Source organism: Microcaecilia unicolor, chromosome 7 (assembly GCF_901765095.1).
Source record: "Microcaecilia unicolor chromosome 7, aMicUni1.1, whole genome shotgun sequence".
Lineage (NCBI taxonomy): Eukaryota > Metazoa > Chordata > Amphibia > Gymnophiona > Siphonopidae > Microcaecilia > Microcaecilia unicolor.
Genome location: NC_044037.1, coordinates 97,024,181 through 97,049,413, shown reverse-complemented (window position 1 = coordinate 97,049,413; position 25,233 = coordinate 97,024,181). Strand labels below are relative to the sequence as shown.

Sequence of the window (25,233 nt, the reverse complement as noted above, 5' to 3'; positions counted from 1 at the left end):
ATCCCTCCCTTCCTGCCTACAGAGAGCTGGAATAGATGAAATACATAAAATAATGGACTTGATAAATATTCTCCCAATATGAGCGGTATGCCACTATACGTAATAATACTTAGCTCCTCTGTATCAGTTGTACTCCTTTACAGGTGCTAAGTGTACCAGCGGGTAAAATGGCTGCCCGTCTGTTTCTTTTCTTATTTCTTTTTTTCTTTTTCTTTCTCTTTGCTGATGCTCGTGCTACAAAGCAGTGCTTAGTGTTAGTGGTGAACCCTTTGCCGATTCATTCACGCTGTCAACATGCTTGCATGTTTCACCCTTAGGCGTCATCAGGAGAACAAAATTTGCGCTTCATGGAGACTACAAGGTGACGATCAGGCCGCAGTCCCGTCTCAGATTGGACTGGAAACAAAACGGGAGCTGGGCAGACTTCTATGATCTACGCCCTGATTGTGACTGAATAGATATGAATGGGCTGGAGTGTAAATTTTAAGGGGCTTCAATGTTAGCTTCAGAACTTAGTACAAGAACAGTACTGGGCAGACTTCTACGGTCTGTGCCCTGAGAAAGGCAAGGACAAATCAAGCTCGGGTATACATATAAAGTATCACATACCATGTAAAATGAGTTTATGTTGTTGGGCAGACTGGATGGACCGTACAGGTCTTTATCTACCGTCATTTACTATGTTATTATCCGGCTCATTTTCGAAGGAGGTGGCCGGCCATCTTCCGACACAAATCGGGAGATGGCCGGCGATCTCCTGACCCAGGCCAAATTGGTATAATCGAAAGCCGATTGTGGCCGGCGCTGACTGCTTTCCGTCGTGGAGCTGGCCAAACTTCAAGGGGGTATGTCGGTAGGGTAGCGAAGGCGGGATGGGGGCGTGGTTTGAGATGGCCAGCTTCTCCCGATAATGAAAAAAAGAAAGCTGGCCTTGACGAGCATTTCGCTGGCTTCACTTGGTCCCTTTTTTTAGGACCAAGCTTCAAAAAGGTGCCCGAACTGACCAAATGACCACTGGAGAGAATCGGGGATGACTTCCCCTTACTCCCCCAGTGGTCACCAGCCCCCTCCCACCCAAAAAAAATATATATATATTTTTGCCAGCCTCTCTGCCAGCCTGAAATGTCATACCCAGCTCCCTGACAGCAGTACGCAGGTCCCTGGAGTAGTTTATTTGTTTGTGCAGTGCACTTCAGGCAGATGGACCCAGGCCCATCCCCCCCACACCTTTTACACTTGTGGTGGTAAATTGGAGCCCTCCAAAACCCCCCCAAAACCCACTACCCACATGTAGGTGCCCCCCTTCACCCATAAGGGCTATGGTAGTGGTGTAGAGTAGTGGGTTTTGGGGTGGTTTTGGGGGGCTCAGCACACAAGGTAAGGGAGGTATGCACCTGGTAGCAATTTTTGAAGTCCACTGCAGTGCCCCCTAGGGTGCCCGGTTGGTGTCCTGGCATGTCAGGGGGACCAGTGCACTACAAATGCTGGCTCCTCCCACGACCAAATGCCTTGGATTTGGCTGGGGTTGAGATCGCCGGCATTAGTTTCTATTATCGGCGAAAACCGATGCCGGCCATCTCTGACATTTGGCCAGCCATCTTTTTCGATAATACGGTTCGGGACTGCTCTTTGCGGCGCCAGCCAAATAGATGGCTGGTGCTGTTCGATTATGCCCCTCCACATTACAATAACCCTTATGTCCGCAGATGTCACGTACATGTAGGTACAGTAGGTTTTTGGTGAGTTTTGGAAGACTCACATGTTCCACCACACATGTACTAGTTAGAGTGGGATATCGGGATGGGTCCCCTTCTCTACTGTACACTGCACTTTCCACTAGGCTACTCAAGGGATCTGCTTGCTGTTCTAATAGGATTATTCATAACATCTGAAGCTATCATAGAGGCTGGTATGTACTGGTTTTTTTTCATATCTTTGGGGAGTGGGAGGGGTCAGTGACCGCTGGGGAAGTATGGGGAGGTCATTCCTTAATCTCTGCAGTGGTCATAAGAACAAAAGAATAGTCATACTGGGTCAGACCAGTGGTCCATCTAGGCCAGTATTCTGTTTCCAACAATGGCCAATCCAGGTCACAAGTACCTGGCAGAAACCCAAATAGTATCAACATTCCATGCTACCAATCCCGACTATGGAAGTTTGCTCCAGGAACTTGTCCAAACCCTTTTAAAATCCAGATATGCTAACTGCTGTTACCACATCCTCCGACAATGAGTTCCAAAGATTAACTTCTTTGAGTGAAAAAATATTTCCTCCTACTTTTTTTGAAAGTATTTCCATGTATCTTAATTGAGTGTCCCCTGGCCTTTATACTTTCTGAAAGAGTGAAAAATCAATTCAGTTTTATCTGTTCTACATCATTCAGGATTTTGTAGACCTCCATTATATCACCTCTCAGCTAACTGTTTTCCAAGCTGAGGAGCCCTAACCTCTTTAGCCTTTACTCATATGGGAGGAGTTCCATTCCTTTATCATTTTGGTCCCTCTTCTTTGAACCTTTTCTAATTCTGCTCTATGTTTTTTGAGATACAGCAACCAGAATTGTACGCAGTACTCAAGGTGAGATCGTACCATGAAGGGATACAGAGGCATTATAATATTCTTGGCCTTGTTTTGCATCATTTGATCATTTAGGGCACCTTTTTGTGACTTAGTCATGATTGAAACAGGTCTAGACCAAACCATATAACTTTAAGCTCTGAACGTTTTTGCTTTGTTCCATTATGGCAGAAAAACATCCAAGTTTTGGGAACACCCAAATCCCGCCCTCAGCATGCCCCCTTGTGATTTGCATGCATTGCAGAGAAAAACGTCTCAAATCTGAGTTTTGAAAATCGTGAAACGTCAAAATGCCATTTTATGCTGTTTTTGACTTGTTTTTCTCTTTTGAAAATGAGCCCCTTAGAGCACCATTGGAAAGTTCTAGGAGGGCTGCTTTGGGACCATTTAAGTATAGTTATTGGAGCTTTTGACTGATCTAGTTTTTTATAAAGCCAATTTGGAGTTAGCTGGAGTCCATCATATAAACAAAGAGAACTTCAGGAGGTAATAATTCTGGTTTTGCTATTTTAAAAAGAGGTACTTTTGTTAATGTTTTCATGGTGATTGATCCTTTTTCTTTTTCTTTCTTGTTTTTTTTTTAACTGTGTTTTCCTGGTTGTATTTAGTTGTAATTGATTGATACCCTGAAGGGGCAAGTTCCCTCTTTATCTTGTTCCTTTTCTTCCCATCTTTCTCTTAATTTGATTTTGTTACATGTTGCCAGGCTCCCATTTACTATTATACCTTATTAATGTTTAATAAAACTTTTATGCTGCCTAATTTAGACAAAAGTAGGTCTAGGCAGTTTACATTTCTAATATACATTAATCATAATTAGAAAAGAACACTGTTTTTGAAGGGAAGGCTACAATTAAACTACACTTACCAATATTAAAAGCAGAACAGAGAGAGACAAAGCAACAGCAACAAAAATCAGGAGATGGGTTGGGTCCCAGAATCCTCTCAACCAAACACTTGGATTAAAAAATGAGATTTCAATAAAACTGACTTTTTTTTAAATACGATACCGCCCCCCAAATAATGGGAGGGAGTTCATTCCAGAATTTAGGGGCAATGAAATAAAAGGCAGTATGTCTTGTAGATTCTAGGTGGGCAGATTTTGACGAAGGTACAACCTATCTATGAGAGTCGATGGAATGCAAGGCTCTAGAGGAGGTGTAGGGGATAGTATAAGATGACAAAAATGCTGTTAGGCCCTATACACTAGACAAAGGATTTTGAATTGCAGTCGATAAGATATAGGTAGCCAGTGGAGTTTCTTAAAGAGAGGAGTAATGTGATCATTTTTCCTAGCCTGACAAAGAAATTGAGCAGTGGAATTATGCAACAATTGAAGTTGATTGATCTGTGATTTGGTGCAGTCTATATAAACAAGAGTTGCAGTAGTCCAATCATGAGATAACAAAAGCATGGATTAGAACATGAAGTGAAGAGAAATTTAGATAAGACCGTATAGTGCAGTGTGTAGTTTGCGAAGAGCGTAGAAACGTTTGACAACCTGGGCAACCTGATCATGAAAAAACAACTGAATGATTTATAACACCTAAGTAGTGAAAAGAGGTGACAGGTTGGATGGTCTTTCCCAAAAGGACTGGGAACACAGTAAATAGAGAGAGGACCAGTGTTATGATTGGGGTCTGAACCCCTCTCAAACTTACCTCTTTCCTGGGAGTCAGCTTCTTAGCTGGCTCCTGTTTCTTTTCTCTGTCCTTTCTGAGCTGGCTCTGTCTCTCTGTGCTGGCAGCTTCCAGCAGCATGGCTCTAATTGTTTCACTACACTGCACCTGTGGGTATGTTGCCTGAGTTGCTCTACCTCTCTTTGGGTGTACTGGCTTCAAGTGTTTCACAGTTTTGCATTGGTGTGGGTTGGGTCTCTCTGGGTCAGTGTGCTTTTGCCTAGGTCTAGGGAGTGTGACATCATCAGGGAGGGCCTTGATAAGGAAGTGGTCTTGTTTCCTTCAGGGCCTTTGCAACAGTTGTGTTTGCTTTAGGTAGGGTGGTGCAGTGTGCACTTCTGACATTGTGTCTAGTTTCTCTGCTTGCTTTTGCTAAGGTCCAGGTTAGTGTTAGTGCCGTGTGCACTGGTGTCTATGTGTTTAGCTTTCCTGCTCTTCCCTTTGGTTCCCCTGCTTTTCCCTCTTGGTTTTGGAAGCATTGCTGTGTGTAGGGCTTTGGAAGCTCTGTTGCTGATAGAAGTACTTCAGGGTTTGGTGTTGTTAGGAACACTGCAGAGTTTGCTGTTAGAAGTACTTCTGGTGTTTGTGCTATTGGTAGCATTGCAGTCTTTGCTGTTGGTGTTTGGTGATTTAGAATCACTTTTGGCTTATGTGTTAGCTTCCCTTCTTTTTCCTTGTGGCTCCCCTGTCTTCCCTTTTAGTGCTAGGAGCTCTTCTGGTTGCTTGCCAGAGTAGTGCTTAGGAAGCACCTTGTTAGTTGTATCTAGCTTGCTAGAGCAGTGCTTAGGTAGCTGGTTAGTTCTGTGTTTAGCTTATTAGTGTAAAGCTCTGCTTGTAGCTTGGTGCTTAGTAGCACCTGTGTTAGCTTTGTGTTTAGTTCCCTGCTCTGTTAGTCTAGGGCTTAGGAAGTCCCTTTCTTGAGCAGGGATTAGGAGCTCCTGTTTAGTATAGGGCTTAGGAAGTCCTTTTGTCAGTTTACGGTTAGGAACACTCCTGCTGGTTTAGGGCTTGGGAGCACGTAGATCAGTTTAGGGTTAGGAGCACTTCTGTTTCCAGTCCTGGTCCCTATGTCATCCGGTATCCAGTAAGTCCTGTCGGCTACTCGAACCCAGGAGCTCAACTCTTGGGGGGCTTAGTAGCTAAGTACAGGTGAAGCTGTTGGACCAGTCCAGTGTGCTCCAGTCCCGTGTTCCGGTCCTGTGTCCTCCAGTCCGGGGGACCAGTCCAGGGTATTCCAGTCTGGTGTGCTCCAGTCCAGTGTGTTCCGGTCCGGTGTGTGTTCCAGTCCTGTGTCTTCCAGTCCGGGGGATTCCAGTCCATGTGTTCCGGTTCGCTGGGCAGTGCCTGCAGTCCCTGCCGGTGTGCTTACCCAGTGTTGGTTGGTGGGTTTTGCCTGCTGCTGTCGCTCCTCGTCAGCAGCCCAAGGGCTCACGTTTGCTCCAGAGCCCGGCCCCGCGGGCTCTGAACCTGAGAACCTGACAACCAGTAATCCAACACGCTGTGTTTTTTTCTCGCTTAAGGACCAATCTATTCTCAGTGAGCCACATGGCATTGGCAGCAAGACAAATCTGAAGAGGAGTAAGATGAATAGAAAGAGGTGAAGTTGGAAAGAAAAGCAAAATGTCATCTGCATAGAAGTAAAAGCTAATGTTAAAGGATTGGATTACAGTTGCCAGAGGGCTTAGGAAAATATTAAGGAGATGTGGAGATAGAATTGAACCCCACAAGACAAGGGGTATGCAGAAGATGCGGTGGGAGATTGAAGAGTAAAGGAGCTCCCAGATAAGAAAGAGGAAAACAACCGAGTGCAGTCCCAGAAAAGCCAATATCACAAAGTGGGTGGAGTAGAAGAGAGCGATCAACAAAATCAAAGGCATCTGACAAATCAAGAGATTAGAACAATGTTACCTTTTTCTAGAATCGAGAGAGATGGTAAGAACTATATTACTTTTATCCTGAAAAGAGTGAAATTCACTAATTAGAGAAGTGATTACTGTTTTAGTGCTTTACAGGTGTCAGAAACCTGCCAGACATGACTGATTAATCATAGTATGCGCTTGAATGTAGAAGCTGATAGTAAATAATCTTTTTTGTAAGCTTAGATAGAAAACAAAGATTAAAGACTAGACGATAACGAGATGGAAGAGATGGGTCAAGAGTAGGTTTCTCGAGGACAGGACGTAATATTGCTTTCTTCCAAGGGGACGGAACAGAGTTTGACGACAGGCTATGGTTGATTGAAAGTAATGCCAAAGGCAGCAAAGTCATTGAATGTCCTCAAAGTGCCGTCAGAGTGAGGGTAGCTTGCCCTCCCAGGAATCAGATTGGATGCAGCAGTCTGGATGTGACCCCCCTCCGGCTGATCTCTTTGAGGAGCGGCTCAGGACCATGCACACAGCAGCCAACACACAAACACGCTCGCGAACCTGCACACAGCATTACACACACACGTGCCTGCACACAGCATCCCCCCAACACACACGTGTGTGTCCATGCATAGCAGCCCCACACACTCAAACGTGTGACCATGAGCAGCCCACCTATACGCATATGCTTGTGGATGGCAGCCCCCCCCCAACACACAGAACACACACACTTGTACCTGCACACGGAAGGCCACACAGACTCACTTGCCCGTGCACAACAGACCCCACACACACAAATGTGCCCACACGTAGCAGCCCATGTGTGCCCGCACACAACAGCCCACCCCCCCACACACACACCAGTGTGCTCACACACTGCAGCCCCCCCACACATAGACACTTGTAACTGTGTACACTAGCCCCCCCCCCCCCCATACATACATATGTGCCTGTACGCAGCAGCCTACAAACACATATACATACAAGTGCATTTAACTGGAAAAGATTTTCTGTCTGGGGTGCAGCCAGAGCACTCGATCCTGCTATGAGCTCTCTGCCTTCCCTTATGAAGTACCTCCTCCATCTTTGGATTTTGGCCTCAAAACTAAGTCAGAGTACACTTGAGTGTCATCAGTACTTTTCATTCTAAAGTTGATAATCAGCCAGTTTCAGTTCATCCCTTAATAGTTAGATTCATGAAAGGTTTGTTTCATACCAAACCTCCTATCAAACCACCTCCGGTGGCGTGGGATCTCAATGTTATCCTATTTTAACCACTTCATTCCTGTTCTTCAAAGTTCCTCACATATAATGTAGTGTTCTTAATAGTTCTTACTTCTGCCAGAAGAGTCAGTGAAATTCAAGCCCTTGTGGCAGACCCACCTTACACCAGGTTCTACCATGACAGGGTTGTGCTCCAAACCCATCCCAATTCCTCTGTAAAGTGGTATTGGAGTTCCACCTCAATCAGTCCATTGTACTACCTGTCTTTTTTCGTAAGCCACACTAGTCCTGGAGAAGCAGCACTGAATACCTACAAGTGTGCTCTAGTGTATTATCTGGAGCATACAAAACCATTTAGGAAGTCCTCCCAGCTTTTTGTAATCCTTCAATCCTAACATTAGGAATACCCATCACCAAACGTACTATATCTACTTGGCTGGCTGACTGTATCTCCTATACATATACTCAGGCTGGGCTGACCCTTCGTGTCCGGATCAGTGTTCACAATGTCAGAGCATTGGCGGCTTCAGTAGCCCATTTCCACTCTGCTTCCATTGAAGAAATTTGCAAGGCAGCTACATGGTCACCTTCACTGCTCATTACTGTCTAGAGCAGCATTCTAGATGGGATAGCTGGTTTGGACAAGGAGTCCTGAAGAAGCTTTTTAATACCTAGTGTGTGAATGATAGGGTAGTTTGTTCTTTCCTATCTTCAAATGGTGTTTCTTTCTGTTTTCTTGTTTTTCTTGCTTTTATTGTAAACTGCAATTAATTTGCTTGCAACAAAAGTGGTATAGCAAACTTAATAAACGATAAACCAGGCTCACTAACAACTAAGTTACAGAATTCATTTATGTTGTAAGCCTGGTAGCTAGTGAGTCACATATGTGAGAATGTTATGCCTGCTTCTCCTCAGGGAAAGCTATGTTACCTACCTGTAGCAGCCGTTCTCTGAGGACAGCAGACATATATTCTACATCCCTCCTGCCTCTCCTTGGAGATGTCTTCTTAGCTTAAGTACTGTACTGCTAGTTTTGTGTTCAAACGGTGGGCAGGAAGGCACCCATGCATGCGTGGTGGGAGGGGGGGGGGGGGGGGGGCACTGCCTTAAAGATTTAAAGTGACAGTGCACTTGGCAGTGTCCACAGTAGGCTCCATGGATGATGTCACCCATATGTGAGAATATACGATTGCTGTCTTCGGAGAACACCTGCTACAGATAAGTAACTTAGGGAGACTTTTACAAAGGCGTGGTAGTGTTTTTAGTACATGCTAATGATTAGTGTGCGCTAATTGCTAGAGATGCCCATAGGAATATATGAGTGTCTCTAGTGTTTAGCACACATTTATTTTTAGTGTGCATTAAAAACGCTAGCATGCCTTTGTAATGCTAGCCCCTTTTTTTCTAGCATTCTGTTGGGTTAGAAAAAATAAAAACAAACCCAGACTAGAAGAAAAAGTTCTCTGGATTTGATAGACCACACCATCTACAAGTGCTATATGTTTGTAAACTACTAAAGGTTTAATGAAGAGTATTTTTTTTTTCTTTCTAGGTTGCTGTAGCGAGACTATCCCAAATATTCACCTGATTGATTACTCCCTATTCTTGGCATCAGACATACTGACATTGCTTCTGGATACAATCGGGAAAAGAAAAGATAATGTCTGAAAAAGTTTTTGGTCGGGTAAGATCGTTTTCTGCTTACCCCTGTCATGAGCTAAAATAAAATATGCTAAACTTTTAATAGTGCCATATTATCATTTCTTCACAATTGTGATAATGTATACCCAAATAAAACAATCTGACTGGACTGCTTCCTAAAGGAAAAGTCCATACACCGTTATTAAAATGGACTTGGGGAAAACCCACTGCTTATTTCTGGGATAAGCAGCATAAAATGTTTTGTACTTTTGGGATCTTGCCATGTATTTGTGACCTGGATTGGCCACTGTTGGAAACAGGATGCTGGGCTTGATGGACCTTTGGTCTGTCCCAGTTTGGCAATACTTATGTGCTTATGTAGATGCATAACTCTCCTGCAATTTAGTAAATAGGCCTCTTAATGAAGATAACTCCAGAAAAGCAACAGTTAGATATTTTAGTTAAGAATCAGTTTTCCAGAATTATTAACGCGCCAATACATTCCTGTAGGCGCGTTAGCATTTAACACGCTTTTAAAATGCTAGCGCGCCTATAGCGCACTTTTGTAAACACAGCGTTAATTATCTCACTAGTTATTCCCATTGCTAGATTATTTATAAATAATGTTAAAAAGCAGCGGTCCCAGCACAGACCCCTGGGAAACCCCACTATCTACCCTTCTCCATTGAGATTACTGACCATTTAACCCTACTCTCTATTTTCTATCTTTTAACCAGTTTTTAATCCACAATAGGACATTACCTTGTATCCCAAGACTCTAATTTCCTCGGGAGTCTTTTATGAGGCACTTTGTCAAATGCCTTTTGAAAATCCAGGTACACAATATAAACTGGCTCACCTTTGTCCACATATTTATTCACCCCTTCAAAGAAATGTAGTAGATTGGTGAGGTAAGATTTCCCCTGACTAAATCCATGTTGACTTTGTCTCATTAATCCATTCTTACGTATATGCTGTATATAGCACGCCTTTGTAAATACAGTTGTTAATTATCTCACTAGTTATTCCCATCGCTAGATCATTTATAAATAATGTTAAAAAGCAGCGATCCCAGTACAGATCCCTGGGAAACCCGTCTGGTGTGGAAGTAAGGCCATAGATCCCCTTTCTTGTCCTACACAGAACCTGCTTGGATACCTTCTACATCTTTTCGAGTCTGGTCTTAAGACCAACTACGTAAGGATTCATCTCGGTGCAATTAGTTCTCATCATCAGCGTGTAGAGGGTAAGCCTATCTCTGGACAACTTCTAGTTGTTCGCTTCATATGAGATTTGCTTTTGTCAAAGCCCCCTGTCAAACCACCTGTGTCATGGGACTTCAACGTCATTCTTATCCAGCTGATGAAAGCTCCTTTCGAGCCACTGAATTCCTGCCATCTGAAGTACTTGATGTGGAAGGTCATTTTCTTGGTGGCTATTACTTCATTCAGCTCTTAGGGCCAGTGAACTTCAGTCTCTAGTAGTGGATGCACCTTATACTAAGTTTCATCACAACAGAGTAGTCCTCTGCACACACCCTAAGTTCCTGCCAAAGGTTGTGTCAGAGTTCCATCTAAATCAGTCGATTGTCTTGCCAATGTGCTTTCCCCGACCTCATACCCATCCTGGCGAGAGCACCTTGCACACCTTGGACTGCATGCAAGCATTGGCCTACTACATGGAGCGGACTAGGCCCCACAGACAGTCTGCCCAACTTTTTGTTTATTTTGATCCCAACAGGATGGGGGGTCACCATCGGGAAATGCACCATCTCTAATTGGCTGGTAGATTGCATTTCCCTCACTTATGCCCAGGCTGGGCTGGCCTTGTCACGGCTCATAATGTAAGAGTCATGGCCACGTTGGTAGCTCATTTGAGGTCAGCCTCCATTGAAGAAATTTGCAAGGCTGCAGCATGGTCTTCAGTCCACACATTCACATTGCAGGATACCCAATGCGACAGTTGGTTTGGGCAGTGTTGCAGAATCTGTTTGGGGTCTAGAATCCTCCGCCTCCTTAGGCTCATTTTATTCTGTTCCTGGCTGAACTCTCCTCAGTTTATAATTTCAGGTTAATCTGAGTTATGTCCTCGCCATTGCAAGGCCCAGTTGACCAATGTTTGTTGTTTTCGGTGAGCCTGGATGCTAGGGATACCCCAATTGTGAGAGGTAATGGCCTTCTTGTCCTCAGAGAAAGCAACGATACTTACCTGTAAAAGGTATTCTCCGAGGACAGGAGGCTTTATATTCTCACAAACCCTCCCACTTCCCCTTGGAGTGGAGGAGTAGCCTAGTGGTTAGTGCAGCAGACTTTGATCCTGGGGAACTGGGTTTGATTCCCACTGCAGCTCCTTGCGACTCTGGGCAAATCATTTAGCACTCAATTGCCCCAGGTATTCCCTTTCCTTTGGAGTTGTCTCCTGTTTTTCTTATGCTGTAATACCTAACTGCGGTAACCACGCTTTTGAAGCAGGTGGGATGGCACTTGCACATGTGTAGTGGAGCGGCTTCTGCATTCCACAAAGCTCCATTACAAGCTCCGGACCAGGCAACGTGGGATTGCGTTACCCAATTGTGAGAATATAAGGCCTGCTGTCCTCGGAGAATACCTGCTACAGGTTAGTATCTTTGCTTTCTTTGATCCCAGACAAACCAGTCTAGAGACTTGCCTAATTTTTTGAATGGGTTTCTTGCTTGATTCTTGTTGGCGATGGGGAACTGGGTAGAGGCAGTTGATTCTAGATTGGATCTTGGATCCCTGTTTCTGCTAAATTAAGATCATGGAGGGTCCAGTATCTGTTGTGTGATAGGAATACTAGTTTGCTGGAGCTACATGGGGCCTCTTATAGGGCAGAATTCACAGCTTGTAAGTCCCTGTCTCCCATCTGCTGGCTGAAGAGCATAACCCATGAGTTCTGGGCCGGTCTGGTTAGACTCAAGAAAAGTAGCAGGTAAGATCAAATTATTTTTTCCTGCTGGCTATTCCTCTCCCTGTGCACCCAAGTATATTTCTGGTTTTTGTCATCAACTTTTCTACCTGTTTGGCAACCTTAATATCATCAGATATGATTATCCCCAGGTCCTGCTCTTCTTTCATGGGCAGAAGTACTTGACCTCATATACTATAATGTACCTTTTGAGTTTTTACAGCCCAAATGCATGACCGTGCCTTTTTTTATCAATAAGTCAGCTGCTAAATTCTAGACCTTTCTTCATATTTCACTAGATCAAGGTATGTACTATATTGCAAATTTCATTGATTTTTATAGAGGCTAGTCTTACCTGACAACCCTTCTGCAATATCATTCACAAAAATGTTAAGAATAACTGGACCAAGGAAAGCACACTGCTGTTTAAGGCTCTTATCGTCAGAATAACTCTCATTTACTACTACACTTTTGGGCTCATTTTTAAAAGAGAAGGACGCCCATCTTTCGACATAAATCGGAAGAAGGACGTCCTCACAGAAACGTCCATCTTTCGACATAAATCGGAAGATGGACGTCCTCACAGAAACGTCCAAATCGGTATAATTGAAAGCCGATTTTGGACGTCCCCAACTGCACTCCGTCGCAGGGACGGCCAAAGTTCAAGGGGGCGTGTCAGAGGTGTAGCGAAGGTTGGACTTGGGCATGCCTAACACTTGGACATCCTTGACCCATAATCGAAAAAAAGAAGGACGTCCCTGATGAGCACTTGGACGTTTTCACCCGGACCTGTTTATGTTGTGACTAAGGCACAAAAAGGTGCCCGAAATGACCAAATGACCACCGGAGAGAATCGGGGATGACCTCCCGTTACTCCCCCAGTGGTCACTAACACCCCTCCCACCCTCAAAAAACATCTTTAAAAATATGTTGTGCCGGCCTCAGATGTCATACTCAGGTCCATGACAGCAGTATGCAGGTCCCCGGAGCAGTTTTAGTGGGTGAGTGCACTTCAGACAGGCGGACCCAGCACCACCCCCCTCTCTTACCTGTTAAGTTTGTGGAGGAAACAGCGAGCCCTCCAAAACCCACCACAAACCCACTGTACCCACATTTAGGTGCCCACTTCACCCATAAGGGCTATGGTAGTGGTGTACAGTTGGGGTATTGGGGGGGCTCATCACACAAGGTAAGGGAGCTATGTACCTGGGAGCAATTTATGAAGTCCCCTGCAGTGCCTCCTAGGGTGCCAGGTTGGTGACCTGGCATGTCAGGGGGACCAGTGCACTAGAAATGCTGGCTACTCCTACAACCAAATGGCTTGCATTTGGTCGTTTCTGACATGGATGTCTTTGGTTTCGAAAATCGCTGAAAATCAGAAACATCCATGTCTAGGGACGTCCATCTCTAAGGACGACCAAATTTAAGGATTTGGACGTCCCTGACGGTATTTTCGAAACAAAAGATGGACGTCCATCTTGTTTCAAAAATATGGGTTTCCCCACCCCTGGATCGTCCGGGACGTTTTGCAAGGACGTCCAAATCAAAATGTGGACATCCCTTTCAAAAATGCCCCTCTTTGTTGCCTTCTACAGAATCAGCTTCTAACCCAATCAATCACTTTATAGCCCATACCAAGGTTGTTCATTTTATTTATAGGTCTGCTATGCAGAACAGTGACAAAGGATTTGCTAAAATTTAAGTATGCCACATCCAGTGCACTCCTTCAATCCAACTATCCGGTCACCCAGTCAATAGAATCAGATTCTTCTATCAAGCCCTGGTTCTTGTAAAACATGCTGTCAGGGATTCAGCAGTCCACTGGATTTCATAAACTACACTCTCCCTTGTTTTAACATCATTTCCATTAATGTACTCACCATAGTGGTCATACTAACTGACCTGTAGTTGCCAACCTCTTCTTTTTGTGGAGAGGGACCACATCCACCCTTCTGCATTCATCCTGGACCACTCCTGGCTCTAACAAAGCATTGAAAAGGTTAGACAGTGGAGCCACCAGATCTTCCCTAAGTTCCTTCAGTACCCTCGGATGTATTCCATCTAGCCCCATCACTTTGTCTACTTTTAGTATAAGTAGTTCCTCACAAACAATCTTCTGAAAATTGTTAGAGGCCTACCTCAGTTCCATTCCCATAGAACAGGTGTGTATGTCAGTGCCTGCAATGTAGGTGCGATTTTCCCACTTAATCTAGTATTTTATAAAGACAGATAGGTGCCTTCTTTGTCTTTATAAAATAGCACCTAAGTAGGTCCCTACTTGCTTTCCTAAAGTTAAGCACTTCCTTATAAAATTACCCTCCATGTGTACAGGCATTCATGTTGTTGTAATCACATTGTATCTCAGAGCTTCCCAAATAGGGTCACAAAACCAGTGTTTGGGGTGCATCATTATTCTGCACCCCAGGGGAGAGAGGGGGGGTTGTTACACAGTGTTAGTTGGCCTTGTCATTGGGTCAGGGCCACAAAAAGATTGATAAGCACTGCTTTGTCCTAATTTTAAAAAATATGTTTACTAAGAAAATGAGTACAAAACTAGGACAGAAAAGTATCAAAACTATGCCAAAATCACTGCCAAAACACAATTGTAAAAATGTGATCCAAATTGTAAATTGCAGGAGATAAGGACTACCATATACATAAGCTCATGCCATATGTGTCAAATTATTTGTGAACCAATATATTGATAATCATTGGTTGCAAATATAACATACAGTTCATTTTTTTGTATTTATTTAATGCAGCTAAAGAGATTCTATATTAAGCATATCTATGTAAAATCTTAACACAGATGTCCTTTAGTACAGTGAGTACACATTTATATTAGTTTTCTACAGAGTAATTCACTTTATAGTAGATCACTACTTAAGTAATTGGATTACTGATTACTTGCTCCAGTCCGTTTATGTAAGTGGCCTAATTCTATTACTTTAAGTGGCTTGTTCATAGGACATGGAAAGTTAATTGTAATCAAATTGCTTCCAGGCCTTACATTTACTAGGAAATGCTTAGGGCATATACTAGGACTGCACATTTAATGCGTTTTTAACGCTATTAATGAGTTAAAATTTTAACTTGCATTAATAATTTTAATATGTTAATTGCATCAAACCGCCTGCTCCTGTTCAGCTGCCTATTTTTGTCTCCCTTTCCTCCTCTCCCAGACTGTTCCTCATTCTGGCATATTTTTCTCTCCTACCACTGCCCCCACCCCTCCCCAGGCACCCCTGCAGTTTTTCCTCTCCTACCCTCCCCGCACTCCAGCAGTCTTTTCCCTTCTGCCACCCTGCGTTCTCTGGCATCTCATTCTCCCTCCCCCTCGCGGCCCTCTGAACTTTAAGCACATGCTGCTCCTCTGTAACCAGAGTCCTCCCTCTCTAGTGTCCCGCCTACTGTAAAGAAACTTGCTAGACAGGGAGGGCTCTGGTTACAGAGGAGCAGTGTGTACAAGGCATTCTCCGAGGACAAGCAGGGAGGGCTCTGGTTACAGAGGAGCAGTGTGTACAAGGCATTCTCCGAGGACAAGCAGGGAGGGCTCTGGTTACAGAGGAGCAGTGTGTACAAGGCATTCTCCGAGGACGTCCAAGGCAGCCCCTCAAACCGGAGTAAAATCTCGTGGGAGGTCCCGCACGCAGGGCACGCCCACTGCGCATGCGCGGCCGTCTTCCCGCCCGTGCGCGACCGTTCCTGCTCAGTTTTTTCCTTTCCGCGCTGGAGAGAGACACGCTTTCGGTCCTCTCCTAGTCAGCCCCGGAAAACCGATTTACGGCCTAGTCTGCGTGTTCTTTTGTTTAAAAAAAAAAAAAAGTTCCCTCACCGTTCTTTAGTCGTGGCCTTGTGGTCGCACGGTCGTTTCTTTTTCTTCTGGTGTGCTTTTCACCGCCACCATCGACGATTTTGATTTCGCTGACGCGATTTTTCCGTCGATGTCCTCGAAGGTCCCGAGCGGATTCAAAAAGTGTGGTCGGTGCGGCCGGCAGATCTCTCAGACCGATAATCACGCTTGGTGTCTCCAGTGCCTCAGGCCGGAGCATAATTCCAAGACGTGACCTTGTGTCTCGGCTTACGGAAGCGGACACAGGTGGCGAAGCAAGTTCTTCGGGACCGTCTTTTTGGAACTTGTGCCGGCCCTTCGATGTCGACCTCGACGGCATCGGTGTCAACGGCCGGGTCTTCGGTACCGGTACCGATGTCGACGGCGTCGGCGCCGACTATGGCATCGACCCCAGGAGCACAGGTTCCCTTGGCCCAACGACCTGCCACCGACGGTGGTGGTGAGCGGCTGCGTGGGCAGTCTGCCTCGGCCACTCCCGCTTCCCAGGGCCATCGGGACCGAACCCTGTCGGATCCGATACCTCAAGGCCGTGGGGACTCCACCTCCTCCTCGTCTCTTCCGCAGAGCGCCGATGACGGTCATCGGAAGAAAGCTGCCAAAAAGCATCGTCATCGGTTGCCCACGGCACATGGGACTGGCAGCTCCGGGACATCGAGAGAAGACTCGACCCCCAGGAAGCGGCAGTGCCGGGAGGAGCGCTCCCCCTCGGTCGAAGAGGTGTCGATGCGTAGGTCACCGGGTACCTCGGTACCGTCTCCTGGACCCGGGCAGCTTCCAGCACCGACGCCCACACCGGCCCCTCTGCCTTTCCCGACAGCGGGCCTAGACGAGTGCCTCCGAGCCATCCTTCCGGGGATCCTGGAAGGGCTGATGCGCCCGGCTCTGCCGGCACCGGGGGTGCTTGCGCCCTCGCTGCCATTGATGGAGGCGCTGGTGGGCTCGGGCCCGGTGATGAGGCCTCGGACGCTGCTTGCGGCACCGGTGTCAACGGCCACTCAGGTGGAATCCCCGTCGACATCGATGGAGGGAGCTTCGTCCTCGCCGGCGCGGGAGTCCACCTCTCGACGCCATCATCGAGGACGTGGTTCCTCACAGTCGAGACGGGCCCGGTTGTGGTCTGAGCTGAGAGAGCTCATGTCCGACACCGAGGAGGAGGCCTCGTAGGGGGAGGAGGAGGACCCCAGATATTTCTCCTCCGAGGAGTCTGTGGGCCTTCCCTCCGACCCCACTCCTTCACCGGAGAGGAAGCTCTCACCTCCTGAGAGCCGCTCCTTTGCCTCTTTTGTCCGGGATATGTCTATCAGCATTCCCTTCCTAGTGGTTACTGTGGATGAGCCGAGGGCGGAGATGCTCGAAGTCCTCGACTATCCATCACCACCTAGAGAGTCTTCCACGGTACCGTTGCACAATGTCCTTAAAGAGACACTTCTTCGGAACTGGTTGAAGCCATTATCTAATCCCACCATTCCCAAGAAAGCGGAGTCCCAATACAGAATCCATTCAGACTCAGAGTTGATGTGGCCTCAATTGCCTCATGACTCGGCGGTCGTGGACTCTGCTCTCAAGAGAGCACGGAGTTCGAGGGATACCGCCTCGGCGCCCCCTGGGCGGGAGTCTCGCACTCTGGACTCATTTGGGAGGAAGGCCTACCAATCTTCCATGCTCGTGACCAGAATCCAATCATACCAGCTCTACACGAGCATCCACATGCGGAACAATGTGCGGCAACTGGCGGACCTGGTTGACAAGCTCCCCCCGGAGCAGTCCAGGCCATTTCAGGAAGTGGGCAGGCAGCTGAAGGCGTACAGAAAATTCCTGTCCAGGGGTATCTATGACACCTGTGATGTGGCATCTAGAACTGCGGCCCAAGGTATAGTGATGTGCAGACTCTCCTGGCTGCGTGCCTCTGACCTGGACAAATGCATCTAGCAGCGGCTGGCGGATGTCCCTTGCCGGGGGGATAACATTTTTGGCGAGAAGGTCGAGTATTTGGTGGACCAACTACACCAGCGGGAAACTGCTCTCGACAAGCTCTCTCACCGGGCGCCTTCAGCATCCACCTCCGCAGGTGGACGTTTTTCCCGGGCCCGGCAGGCTGCACCCTACGCCTACTGCAAGCATAGGTACACCCAGCCGGCCCGAAGGCCCTCCTCAGGCACAGGGACAGTCCCAGCCGCGCTCGTTCCCGGTCAACAGCATGTGCCTAAGCAGCCCTTTGCGCCTCCACCGCAAAAGCAGGGGACGAGCTTTTGACTGGATCCATGGGAACATAGCTGCCATCAAAGTAGCCGTGCCGGACGGCCTGCGGTCGGGGAGAGGTTGAAAGTTTTTTCACCAAAGGTGGCCTCTCATAACTTCCGACCAGTGGGTTCTCCAAATAGTGCGGTGCGGATACACCCTGAATTTGGTCTCCACCCCACCAAATTGTCCACCGGGAGCTCAATCCTTCCGCTCCCATCACAAGCAGGTACTTGCAGAGGAACTCTCTGCCCTTCTCAGTGCCAATGCGGTCGAGCCCGTGCCACCCGGGCAGGAAGGGCAGGGATTCTATTCCAGGTACTTCCTTGTGGAAAACAAAACAGGGGGGATGCACCCCATCCTAGATCTGAGAGGCCTGAACAAGTATCTGATGCGGGAAAAGTTCAGGATGCTTTCCTTAGGCACCCTTCTACCAATGATTCAGGAAGACGATTGGCTATGTTCCCTGGATTTAAAGGATCCTTATACTCACATCCCGATACTGCCAGCCCACAGACAGTATCTCCGATTCCGTTTGGGGACACGTCACTTTCAGTATTGTGTGCTGCCCTTTGGGCTCGCCTCTGCACCACGGGTGTTCACGAAGTGTCTCGTGGTGGTTGCGGCGTACCTACGCAAGCTGGGGGTGCACATATTCCCGTATCTCGACGATTGGCTGGTGAAGAGCACCTCAGAGGCAGGAGCTCTTCGGTCCATGCAGTGCACTATTCAACTTCTGGAGCTGCTGGGGTTTGTGATAAATTATCCGAAGTCCCATCTCCAGCCAGTCCAATCTCTGGAATTCATAGGAGCTCTGCTGAATCCACAGACGGCTCAGGCCTATCTTCCCGAGGCGAGAGCTCAGAATCTTCTGTCCCTTGCTTCCTAGACCAGAGCGTCTCAGCAGATCACAGCTTGGCAGATGTTGAGACTCCTGGGCCATATGGCCTCTACAGTCCATGTGACTCCCATGGCTCGTCTTCACATGAGATCGGCTCAATGGACCCTAGCTTCCCAGTGGTTGCAAGCCACCGGGAATCTAGAAGATGTTATCCGCCTGTCCATCAGTTGCCGCAATTCGCTGCGCTGGTGGGCAATTCGGACCAATTTGACCCTGGGACGCCCATTCCAAATTCCCCAGCCCACAAAAGTGCTGACGACAGATGCATCTCGCCTGGGATGGGGAGCTCATGTCGATGGGTTCCACACCCAGGGGGTGTGGTCCCCCCAGGAACAAGATCTTCAGATCAACCTCCTGGAGCTCCGAGCGATCTGGAACGCACTGAAGGCCTTCAGGGATCGAATGTCCTACCAAATTATCCAAATTCGGACAGACAATCAGGTTGCAATGTAGTACATCAACAAGCAGGGGGGCACCGGATCTCGCCCTCTGTGTCAGGAAGCCATCAGGATGTGGCGTTGGGCACGCCAGTTTGGCATGCTTCTCCAAACCACATACCTGGCAGGCGTAAACAACAGTCTAGCCGACAGGCTGAGCAGATTCATGCAACCGCACGAGTGGTCACTCCATTCCAGAGTGGTATGCAAGATCTTCCGAGAGTGGGGCACCCCCTCGGTGGACCTTTTCACCTCCCAGACCAATCACAAGCTGCCTCAGTTCTGTTCCAGACTTCAGGCACACGGCAGACTGGCGTCGGATGCCTTTCTCCTCCATTGGGGGAACGGCCTCCTGTATGCATATCCTCCCATACCTTTGGTGGGGAAGACCTTACTGAAGCTCAAGCAAGACCGCGGCACCATGATTCTGATCGCTCCTTTTTGGCCCCGTCAGATCTGGTCCCCTCTTCTTCTGGAGTTGTCCTCCAAAGAACCGTGGAGATTGGAGTGTTTTCCAACTCTCATTTCGCAGAATGATGGAGCGCTTCTGCACCCCAACCTTCAGTCTCTGGCTCTCACGGCCTAGATGTTTGCTTTGTTGGGTCTGTCTGAGCGAGTCTCCCGTGTTTTGCTTGCCTCTAGAAAGGATTCCACTAAAAAGAGTTACTTTTTCAAGTGGAGGAGGTTTGTCGTTTGGTGTGAGAGCAAGGCCCTAGAACCTCGTTCTTGTCCTGCACAGAACCTGCTTGAATACCTTCTGCACTTATCAGAGTCTGGTCTCAAGACCAGCTCAGTAAGGAATCACCTTAGTGCAATTAGTGCTTAGGGTAAAGCCATCTCTGGAGAGCCTTTAGTCGTTCGATTCATGAGAGGTTTGCTTTTGTCAAAGCCCCCTGTCAAGCCTCCTGCAGTGTCATGGGATCTCAGCGTCATCCTCACCCAGCTGATGAAACCTCCTTTTGAGCCACTGAATTCATGCCATCTGAAGTACTTGACCTGGAAGGTCATTTTCTTGGTGGCAGTTACTTCAGCTCGTAGAGTCAGTGAGCTTCAAGCCCTGGTAGCTCATGCTCCGTATACTAAATTTCATCATAACATAGTAGTCCTCCGCACTCACCCTAAGTTCCTGCCGAAGGTGGTGTCGGAGTTCCATCTTAACCAGTTAATCGTCTTGCCCGGACCGCATACCCGCCCTGCTGAACGTCAGTTGCACACATTGGACTGCAAGCGAGCGTTGACCTTCTATCTGGAGTGGACACAGCCCCACAGACAGTCCGCCCAATTGTTTATTTCTTTCGACCCCAATAGGAAGGGGGTCGCTGTCGGGAAACGCACCATCTCCAATTGGCTAGCAGATTGCATTTACTTCACTTACACCCAGGCTGGGCTGGCTCTTGAGGGCCATGTCACAGCTCATAGTGTTGGAGCCATGGCAGCGTCGGTGGCCCACTTGAAGTCAGCCACTATTGAAGAGATTTGCAAGGCTGCGACGTGGTCTTCGGTCCACACATTCACATCATATTACTGCCTCCAGCAGGATACCCGACGCGACAGTCGGTTCGGGCAGTCGGTGCTGCAGAATCTGTTTGGGGTTTGAATCCAACTCCACCCTCCAGGACCCGATTTTATTCTGTTCAGGCTGCACTCTCAGTTAGTTGTTCTTCGTAGGTCAATTTCTGTTATGCCCTCGCCGTTGGGAGGTTCAATTGACCTGGGTTCTTGTTTTGAGTGAGCCTGAGAGCTAGGGATACCCCAGTCGTGAGAACAAGCAGCCTGCTTGTCCTCGGAGAAAGCGAATGATACATATCTGTAGCAGGTGTTCTCCGAGGACAGCAGGCTGATTGTTCTCACCTACCCTCCCTCCTCCCCTTTGGAGTTGCGTTTTCCTCATTCCTTTGCTTGTCATTCAACTGAGCAGGAACGGTCGCGCACGGGCGGGAAGACGGCTGCGCATGCGCTGTAGATGTGCCCTGCGTGCGGGACCTCCCGCGAGATTTTACTCCGGTTTGAGGGGCTGCCGTGGACGTCAACCCAGTCGTGAGAACAATCAGCCTGCTGTCCTCGGAGAACACCTGCTACAGGTATGTATCATTCGCTAATTCAGAGGGCCACTGGGGGAGGGGGAGAATGAAATGCCAGAGAATGCGAGTTGGCAGGAGAGAAAAGGTTGCCGTAACGCGGGGGGTGGGGTAGGAGAGAATGCGGAGCGGCTGGAGAGTAAAAGCTGCAGGAGCGCCTGGGGAGGTGGGGGGCAGTGGTAGGAGAGGAAAATATGCCAGTAAGGGGAGGAAACTCAGACCAATGCATCCTGTCTCCCCACTGGGTTGTATGTGGAAATTAGATGGTGCCCATAGAGAGGAAGGGAAGAGAAGAGAGGTGGGGGAGATGATGAGAGGAGGGGAAGAGAAGAGAGGAGATGGTGCCCAATAAGGAGAGGTTAAGGGAAGTGGGAAAAGAGGCGATGGTGCCCATGAGGGGAGGAGAGACCAGAGGAGATGGTACCCACAGAGGGGAGGAGATGAAGTAGAGAAGAGATCAGAGGAGATGGTGCCTGTGGAGCGGAGGAGAGACTGCAGAATATGGTGCCCATGGAAAGGAGGGGAGGGGAGAGGAAACTAGAGGTGATAGTGCCCATAGAGAGGAGGAGAGACCAGAAGAAGGAGGAGATGGTGCCCATGGATGAAGGGAAAGGAAGAGATGGAAACAAGACATATGAGGAGGAAGAAAAATGGAAGAAAGTTGAATGTGAAAGATATATATAGGGCAAGAAGTAAAGAAGAGAGGAGGAGAGAAAAGAAATAGTGAGTAGAGAGGAGGCCCTGAAAACAGAGTTCAGAGCACAGACAGAGGAGCAGAACCAGAGACAGGGAATAAAATGATTAGAAAAATAAAATCAATGGACAACAAAGGAAAAATGATTTTATTTTCAGTTTAGTATCCGAAGTACAATATGTCAGTTTTGAGAATTTACATCTGCTGTCTATATTTTGCACTGTACAGGTGAAAGTGCGAGGGAGATACTTTATGCAATTAATCCCACAATTAGAAATATTAATTGCCATTAATTGTGCAATTAAAAAATGTAATCGATGTGCAGCCCTAGCATATATAGGTGCAAATGGAATATTTGTGTAAATTAAAATTATTAAACCTCTATTTTCTACATATAACTAACCTGAAAAACATATAACATTTAGTTTCAGGCATCAGTTGTTTTCAATGACGTAGCAATCTATTTCTCAGAAGAGGAGTGGAATATTTTGAAACAACGACAGAGAGATTTGTACAAGAATGTGGTAAAGGAAATCCATCAAGCTGTGATCTCACTGGGTAAATGTATTTTCAATTTTTTTTCAACAGTATGTGCTTCTTAGCTATGAGGCTAATGGCCTGGAGAAAACAGAGGTGGTAGAAGCAAACTTGAATCATTCATCTTATAACACCATATTAAAATAAGTTAACAGACTTAGAAGAGGCTATTTTTCAGTAACCTGCAGTTGCATACTATGCAGGCACTCTTTAACGTGTACTTGAGGCAGTCTTTCAAGTAGAAACTGCCTTTGTTTGTGTTTGAAAGTAGCTGGTGCAAAGTGCATGGATTTAAAGAATACACATTTGGCCTCGGGAGGGGAAGAGGGTGTTTGAGAAGGGATGTTTTTCTATAACAAAAAAGACCACACTTGAATAATTTGAAAGTGCATGTTGTATACTTGATATCTGAGTGTTTATTGTTGCACTTTGTTACTATTTAGTATTTCTTTGTTGTCTGTAGTTCATTTAGAACCTTCTAGTTGTGTAGGCACTAGAAGGAGCAAAATAATTTGTGTTCATATGAAAATTGAGTGTACTCACTTTGGGACCTTTTACTAAGGTGTGGCAAAAAGTGGCCTTAGTGCACCCTTGCGCAGGTTTTTTTTTCTATGGGCACCACATGTAAGCTTAAATCGAACTTATAAAATCTCAATAATTCGCTGAGAGCCTTTCAGCTCCGAGTTGAAAAACTTGAAACTAGAATGGATTAAGCAGATCTTCATGTGGTGCAGCAAAATGGGCAAATGCAAAAACAACTTAAGTGGATGGAGCAAGAAATAGAAGATCTTTCTAATGGACATCGCCAAAACTATATTCAAATTCTAGGTTTAAGAGAAGGAGCTGAAGCTGCAGACATGATTACCTTTCTGCAGTCATGGCTCCCGAATATTCTCCATGTCCTTGCCAGTCCTATCTTAGAACTTGAATGAGCTCACCGAACTCTGAAGTTAAAGGCGGGCCTGATACACCCGAAGCCTGTTGTAGCTAAACTCGTAAGATTTCCTCAGGCACGTCATATTTTAAGTACGACCCGTTCTTATAGTACCTGACGTAGCAAAATCCACAGCGAGGGAACGCAAGTCTTTTTTGGAAATGCGAGCATGATTAAAATCCATGGGAGCCAGGTATGATCTGCAGTATCCAGCACGCATGACAATCTCCTTGAATAATACTACCAGATCCTTATTTGGATCAATATCAGTCACAAGGAATGTCCACTTGACTATTGTCTTTGGCTTCACAATTCTCTTAAGTTGACTCATTCATTGGCTCAACTTCATTGGGTTCCTTACATATGTTTTATTTTATCAGTTGCTTATTTCACTTTGTAAGGTGTATGTTAATGCTTATATTTCATACTTTAACATTTATACAGGTCTATGGGCAGATCTGTAGATCTACTTTAACTGGCTATGACGGCTTAAGACACTGTATATGATCTTATTCTAGGAGTGTTTTATTTGAGTGGCTTCTTGTTCTCACTTAACAACCCCGTTTTTGACCATTGACGGGTTGAACTGAACTGTTTTAGTTCTTTATGCCTTTTGAATTTGGCTACTCAAATATACTACACCTTTTTTTTTTTGGTGTTTTTCTTGATCAATTTCCATTTTATATTTTTACGGGAAACTCATGTTGCTACTACTGATTTGTTTATTAAGGGAGCCAGTTGGATTGCTAATTCTTATGATGCTCCTTCGGATGGAAGAAAGCATGGAGTATCTATTTTGTTTCACAAGGATATTCCTTTACAGGTATTAGGGCAAGATGCTGATGTAGATGGTTAAAACTGATAGTCTCCCTATTGGTTTCACACTAAGTCTTGTTATAAACCGTTATGGTTAGATATTGAAGAATCTTTTGTTTCACCCTTGTTACTACAATCTCTTTTGACTGCTTCAGCTTTACCTATTTGCTTGAAACCCATTCTCCATTGTTCCATTCAATATTTAAAAGAACTGGATTGCACATTGCAACATCCAATGCATACAACTACCTATGTCTCCCTGTGATACAATCCTTTTATAAAGATTAATAAAACACCTTTTTTATGGACATAATGGATTGATAAAGGCATACGGACGTTACAAGATATTCTTTTAGAAGATCAATCTTTGTTATCCTTTGCCTTATTGCAGCAAAAATATCAATTGAAGGAAACAAATGTATTTAAATGAATGCAACTTCAACACTACTTTTCTAAGAAGGATTCAGTTCAAAAACATTCTTCAGAGGAACCCTCCATATTTTCTCTTGCTGATTCATTGCTTACCTATGGACATACTGCTTCAGCTCTTTATAAGCTTTTGCTCTCTGCAGTGTTGCCTACTAACTCATCTCTTCGTTCAGTATGGGAGACAGATGTTTGTCATGTTTTATCCAAACAAGCTTGGAACTCCTTTTGGTTATTTGCGATGAGGCCTTTAGCCTCTGCATTGTCACAACAATCACTCTATTTCTTATATCAGAGATCTATTTGGATTCCAAATAAACTTTGTAATGTGGGCTTATCTAAAAGCAATAAGTGTTGATATTGTAATACCTCTACAGGAACTTTATTGCATATGCTATTTGAATGTCA

General features: G+C 46.2%; 1 protein-coding gene across 7 annotated transcripts in view; it reads left to right on the top strand.

Annotated features, from left to right (window-relative positions):
* Positions 1 to 25,233, top strand: part of LOC115475173 (zinc finger protein 184-like) — a 94,111-nt gene that overhangs the window by 7,277 nt on the left and 61,601 nt on the right. For 6 of the 7 annotated variants that reach the window (XR_003942961.1, XM_030210936.1, XM_030210938.1 and 3 more), the window contains exons 2-3: positions 8,898 to 9,029; positions 22,538 to 22,670. Coding sequence is in view for 6 of the 7 variants with exons in the window: in XM_030210936.1 (XP_030066796.1) it covers positions 9,006 to 9,029; positions 22,538 to 22,670 (157 nt within the window). In the remaining variant the exon portion in view is untranslated. Of the gene's footprint in view, positions 1 to 5,785; positions 6,189 to 8,897; positions 9,030 to 22,537; positions 22,671 to 25,233 lie in introns of those variants that run through there. The other variant, XM_030210934.1, reaches the window with a different exon arrangement.